At 34.7% G+C, this 6,948-nt stretch overlaps 1 protein-coding gene across 1 annotated transcript in view; it reads left to right on the plus strand.

The window, feature by feature from the left end:
- abcg1 (ATP-binding cassette, sub-family G (WHITE), member 1) overlaps positions 1–5,827 on the plus strand; it is a 31,125-nt gene extending 25,298 nt beyond the window's left edge. Inside the window, exons 11-15 of the mRNA XM_016245725.1 lie at positions 770–938; positions 1,056–1,156; positions 1,744–1,902; positions 2,902–3,020; positions 4,626–5,827. Coding sequence (XP_016101211.1) covers positions 770–938; positions 1,056–1,156; positions 1,744–1,902; positions 2,902–3,020; positions 4,626–4,854 — 777 coding nt within the window. The 3' untranslated portion in view covers positions 4,855–5,827. The remainder of the gene's footprint in view (positions 1–769; positions 939–1,055; positions 1,157–1,743; positions 1,903–2,901; positions 3,021–4,625) is intronic.
- Positions 5,828–6,948: the final 1,121 nt, after the last annotated feature.

Consider the following 6,948-nt stretch of genomic DNA (forward strand, 5'->3'; position numbering starts at 1 on the left):
ATATATATATATATATATATGAAGAGTTAATTTGCAAAAACAGATAACGCTGTTTTTTAAAATTTTCCAAAATCATGTTTTTTCACGGTGCATTCTAATTAATCTCAATCAAACTGCAGTTGGGTTATTTTGATTTGGTAAAAAATAACAAAAAATACTAGCTAACTAACACAATAAAACACAATAAAAACATAACATAATGAAAAACATGATTTTTGAAAATCTAAAAAAAAAACTGAGTTATCTGTTTTTGCAAATAAACTCTTCACACACATATATATATATGTATATGTCTAGTGTTCCACCATGGTGAGTAAAAATATTAAATATAATGAATTATGCATAAATGGAATACAAATGCATAAATGTAACATTTATATAATCCAGTGTTTTTGGAAATACCTCATGTTGTGTGCATGAATATTAAAAAGTTATATATGTATATATATATATATATATAATTTTTGTTGTTTTTTTATAAATTATTACGGTATATTGAAATGTCAACTGAACTTACATATTAGAAAGTACACACTAGCACATACAGCATTTTACAGCAGATTTTCATTATATTTAAATTCCACTCAAATTCAAATTAGAATGAAAAGAAATGCATCCTGGTTGCTCCCTAAATTCGTATTATTTTCAAATTCAGTAACTAAGCTGCAATTCAGAAGCCATTCAGTGCTGACTGACACATGAAAGTGGGATTATAAGTGAAAACAGAAGGACCGTAGGTTTGATTTGAACATGATTTCTCTTCATTTAGGTGTTGACACATTTGCGCATCATGTCTCATCTTGGGATTGGAATTCTAATTGGTCTTTTATACCTGGGCATCGGCAACGAGGCCAAGAAGGTCCTTAGCAATTCCGGGTTCCTGTTCTTCTCAATGTTGTTTCTCATGTTCGCAGCTTTGATGCCCACCGTCCTCACCTGTGAGTCTGTAAAATTTGTGAACAAATGTTCATTATATTCTTTATGATGCACACTTTTGCTAACTTGATAATAACATGCTATCCTTGCTCATCTGTTCTTTCTGATTGTTATTCTAGTTCCTCTTGAGATGGGCGTCTTTCTCAGAGAACATCTAAATTACTGGTACAGCCTAAAAGCATACTACTTGGCCAAAACAATGGCGGACATCCCGTTTCAGGTAACATGGAACAAAAGAAAACGTGTGGTTTCCTCCTGAATAGTTGCATGCTTGGTTGTTGTGCTCAACAAGATGATTCACAAAGTGGATAAGAATAAGATTTACAGCAGGGTTTCCTCCGAGTACAGAAACATAACCGGTTAAAAATAGAACAAAATCAGAAAAGGGGGAACACTAAGATGGTTATGGCATAACCATGTTCTTGGAGCTCGAAGCATATTTGCTTTTCAGGTCAAATCACTGTTCACCCAATTTAGACAAATCCTGCTGCAACATTACATAAGCAGCCTTGGGTCAGAAATCAGAAATATCCTCCAATCAGAAACATTCTCCTATTAGGTGGAAAAAGAGATTTTTTTTTCTCAGCCTGAAAAAAAATAACATTTTACAAAAATATGTTTATTATTAATCATAAATTCAAGAATTAAAACAACTTATGAAGTAATAAATTCCAAGGTCACTAATCAAATTCGCAACACATTGAATGTTATGGACGAATATTCAGATTGTCAGTCTTCTCTCTAAAACAGATACTTCAAAATACTTTCAGAAAAGGATCAAACTGAGCTATCTTTTCTTTCTCACAGATCGTGTTCCCAGTGGCCTACTGCAGTATAGTGTACTGGATGACATCTCAACCTTCAGATGCAGTTCGTTTCATACTTTTCCTGGCTTTAGGGACACTCACGTCACTGGTTGCACAGTCACTGGGACTGTTGATAGGAGCAGCATCCACGTCATTACAAGTAAATACCACATTTTACAAAAATATGTTTATTATTAATCATAAATTCAAGAATTAAAACAACTTATGAAGTAATAAATTCCAAGGTCACTAATCAAATTCGCAACACATTGAATGTTATGGACGAATATTCAGATTGTCAGTCTTCTCTCTAAAACAGATACTTCAAAATACTTTCAGAAAAGGATCAAACTGAGCTATCTTTTCTTTCTCACAGATCGTGTTCCCAGTGGCCTACTGCAGTATAGTGTACTGGATGACATCTCAACCTTCAGATGCAGTTCGTTTCATACTTTTCCTGGCTTTAGGGACACTCACGTCACTGGTTGCACAGTCACTGGGACTGCTGATAGGAGCAGCATCCACGTCATTACAAGTAAATACCCCAATACAGAGTTCTGGCATTAAACTCTAGATGGCGCAGTCCGATAGGTCTAACTCAGTCTGACCTGGCGACATCATTGTCACATGGCAGCTGATTGGTTCTCTCCTGTATCGGTAGCCAATGAGCTTACTGCTTAATATTCAAATACCTGGCTTTTGTTTGCTGTAGCAGTTTTGCAGCGCACTTCAGAAATCCTCCACCTTCCCCAGCTCCACCTGTATAGATCTGCTACGAGGTGATTCATGTATGCTATATGGGGGTTATTTCATGTATGTTATATTTGCAGCAGCAGTATTTCTTACATGCTCACAGCAGCATGTTGTGGATGCATTGGCAGCAAGTCTCGGTACATGCTCTGCCGCAGCAGCAGCAGCGTAGCAGATCTATTCCGCCAAGACCAAATGCATTAACATTGTCATGTACATTACCTTGCCAATCCCTCCAAGAGTTGTCATGACAGAAATATGTTTATGACTCATCCCGTATTGTTCTGTCACATGCTTGATATTATGTGAACAATTTGCCTCATTATCAATAAATGTCGATGCCATAAATTGAAAATGCGTGTTTTACCTAATGTTGATATAATGATGCAGTATTGTGTTTCTTTGACAGGTAGCAACTTTTGTCGGTCCTGTGACAGCCATCCCTGTGCTGCTGTTTTCAGGTTTCTTTGTCAGTTTTGACACCATTCCAAAATACCTCCAATGGATATCATACATTTCCTATGTCAGGTAAAGCAACCTCAGGAAATGTTTATTATAGCTCAGACTCAGTATTGAGCTGTGAAAGATATGTATGCGCCCAATTCATTCTTATGGATTATTTGAAATTAGGAACAGCAATTACCTTTAGTATGTATCATCCGAAATTATTTGTACTTGAATTATATATACCTGAAGACAACAGGAAATAAAAATGATTGACCAGCAATGTTAGAGCATGTTATGTGCCCTTGTGGGGAGGGGGGATACTTATAATAATGGAAATAATATAGGCTACTTTAAAAGAAAATACTTAAGTGCAAACTTAATGTAATGTTTTCAGATACTTAAACACATGTTATTTATTTACCATGTATTAAATGTATAGTTTAAGATGGGTATTTATTTACACACTTAAGACTCTAGTACATCTTTATTAAAGCAATAAGCCCCAAGAAGCCGCGGTTTACAGTGAATTTATAACAACTAAGGGGCGTTGTTAGGCACGATGCGAAGCGGAGCTAAAACCCCCTTAGCTGTTATAAATTCACTGTAAACCACGGCTTCACGGGGCTTATTGCTTTTATAAAACGGTTATTCCATATACGTAGTAAGGTTTCACAGAATAAAACAGAGCAAATAAAGTGTAATGATATTAATAAAAACAGTATTCTTCCACCAAACAATGTAGTTCCTCAGAAACAGTTGTGGTTGCAACAAAGTGTTTGCCGAGCAACACACACACGTAAACAAAGGTGTGTGTTTGTAGAGTAATTTACAACAGCTTCGAACGTGGCTCAGCCAATCAGAATCAAGTAATTTCATAATTACTTCTATTTTCTTTGAATTATATTTAAAGTCTACTGATGAATGTACTGACAATCTGTATTAAAACTTGTATTTTAAATATATTTATAATTACACATTTGTAACGATGAACTTTCAATTTAGTACATTTAAAATGTATTAACTTTAAAAGTAATATTAAAAAACTAACAAAAGACACTAACAGTTAAAACACTAATCAAATACTTTACATGTTCTTTGATATGTCAAGCTACACAAAAAGTTCACTTCTTAAAAACATTGCAAAATTATATTAAATACAGTTATTTGTACTTTTGACATTATCACAAAGTGTACTTTTTAATATGTGCTTAAGTGTGTTAAGAAACAATCTGCAATTAAGTTCACGCCTTTATCACAAGGCTGTTTAACTCCTTTACAATCCAGTCACATTCTGATGAATAATATAACATTATTTCCTGAACAAGAATTCTACTTTGCTTAGAAAACCCATCTCGTTATGGAAATTAAATATGCTACAAATGTGATATGTTGTCTTTAAATACGTAAGATATAATGTACAGTGTAGAAAAGGTTTATCATGATAAATGATCATGATATTGATCTAAATTTAAATGATTTTATTTTGCAAGTAGAAAGAGGCTGTAGGATGATATGAAAGAAATGAAACTATGTAGAAACCATGCAGGAGATGTACTTAGTGGTTAAAATATGAAATATCTGACAATAGTTGCAACACAATGCTGCGTTTGACCAATCAGAATCAAGTATTCCAGACAAAACCGGATCCCAGTATATCTTAAGTGCTCTTCTTCTAAATCCTTTCAGATATGGTTTTGAAGGAGTCATTCTGTCCATCTACGGGCTTGACCGTGAAGACCTGCACTGCGACAAAGATGAGACATGCCACTTCCAGAAGTCAGAAGCCATTTTGAAGGAGCTGGATGTTGAAGATGCAAAGCTCTACCTGGACTTCATTATATTAGGCATCTTCTTTGTGTCACTCCGTCTGATCGCCTACTTCGTCCTGCGATACAAGATCAGTGCTGAGAGGTAGACTTGTGGAAGACCTGATGGACTGTCGAGACTTTCCTGCCCAGGGAGGGCTAGGCTGAGAAAGCCAAAGCCAGAGAGGGTTTGTTCCCTCCAAACTGACCATCGCCATGTTTTCCCACACTGCACAGAAACCTGGGCTCAACTTCAAGTCACAGTATGTAGATGTCCAGCTTTTGCGTGCTTTTATAAGAAAACAAAGAGCTTAGAACGCAACAGTTTTGCGGCTCAACCAAACCTCTGTACGGCTAGAGAGAGAAACATGGCCGCGCTGAAGAAAAGTTCTGATTTTGAATGAAAAAGTAATATGCTATTTTGCATGATCATATCGGAGAGCTGGAATCTGGGCCTTGTGAAAAAGAAGTGTTTAATTCTATTAAATGTGCACTTTTAGTGTACTTCAAATCTTAAAAAGTGCATTTTAAAAGTACTTTGCAGATAATATAATATTAATGAAATGAAATACCACTTAAGCGAGTCCACTGTCATGAGTGTTTCTTAATACATTTTAGTACACTTTTAAAAAGTGCACTTTGTAGTAATGTAAAATCAAAAGTCTTAGTTTAATATAAAGTACTTGATTATAATTTAAACTGTAGTGTGTTAGTTGATATTACATTTCAAGGTAATATATTTTAAATGTGCTATATTGTAACTTAAACATTACAAACATGTATACACAAATATATTGATTAAGTTTGAATCGAAACCACATTAAGTATATATATATATAGTTTTACCATAAATGCTTTTCAGTACATTGAGCATTAAACTCTAACCACACTTCATAGACAAGAGAAGCAATTACATATAATGCTGTACTTAAGTGGGTTAAAAAAGCGCTCTGAATTTCGGGCTTGTTACATTTAATATAAATGTACACAAATACCCTTTCATTTAACTGCAGTTCAAATGTGATTAAGTGTCCAAAAACAGTGCAATTGGCTTACAAGTATATTCTTTTAAATTAAATTTCTTCAATATGTACTATTTTTTTTTAAAAGTATGCTAAAATGTGCTTCTTTTTCACAAGGGTGCCCAGGTTGAGCACATAGAAGTAGATTGTTTTTGTTCCTGTTTATGGTCTGATGTAAAGGGCAATAATTGATTGCTGGTCTACCTGACATTCCTTCTACATTACCGAAAAGATCTCATTCTGTCGGCAATGGCTGCTGCTCTTGAAAAACCTGTGTGTAGGGTGTAACTGGGTTTCAAGCCCATCAGATGAACAAATAAATCGTAGTATGCACATACTGTGATCATTAATATAACACTCCGAAAGAGAACTAAACGCCCAAGATTCATTAGAATGAAAAAGGAAAACGGCATCAAATCCTAGTTGTGTGTATTTTTGTTCCACTAGTGTCACCGAACACAACTGCAAAAATAAAGGCAGTTTTCAAAAAGGTTTCTTGAACCCCTTCTGCTATTGGTTGAGCAAACAGATAGTCTCGCCTCCAACTCACAGATGTTGTAAAAAGTAACTGGCTTGCTGGGTAATGTGGCATTTGGTGACATTTAATTCATGCTGACATTTCTGGGTTAATCTGGGAATTGATTTTAGGCTTAAAAAGTACATGCGTCAGCTTTAAAGCTCAGTACAGCATGTTTAGAAAATTGGTCAATAGAGTTTAATGACTTTTGCCTGTGTTTATGGGGCCACATTATGCACAGTACGTCTGCTAAACCATCTTCATATGCAAATAAGAATGTTGCCAGCTTTTGCAAAATGCATGGCTTTTATTTGTTTATTGAAATGTCAATTATTGGATTTAATCACTGTTAACAAACTCAAAGTTGGCAAACCATAAATGTTTCTTCCTACATTCAGAAATGTCTTTTTGGTTTACAATTTCATGTTTACTCTTCTAAATGCCTTTGATTTTCCTAAATTATTGATTTGAAGTTCATATAAGTAATCATAGAGGATCTCACACAACCAAACATTTTTATTCACATTAAAGAGTCATTGACTAATGCTTTATTCTTTGTTGACATCTATGCACAGATTTCATGCTTTCTGGTTATGGGACAATCAAAAAATAACTTTTAAATGCAAAGTCAATGCAAAAGTGAAAATGGAGACAAAAATGAAGAA

This window comes from Sinocyclocheilus grahami, unplaced genomic scaffold (genome assembly GCF_001515645.1).
Source record: "Sinocyclocheilus grahami isolate Dianchi unplaced genomic scaffold, SAMN03320097.WGS_v1.1 scaffold765.1, whole genome shotgun sequence".
Classification (NCBI taxonomy): domain Eukaryota; kingdom Metazoa; phylum Chordata; class Actinopteri; order Cypriniformes; family Cyprinidae; genus Sinocyclocheilus; species Sinocyclocheilus grahami.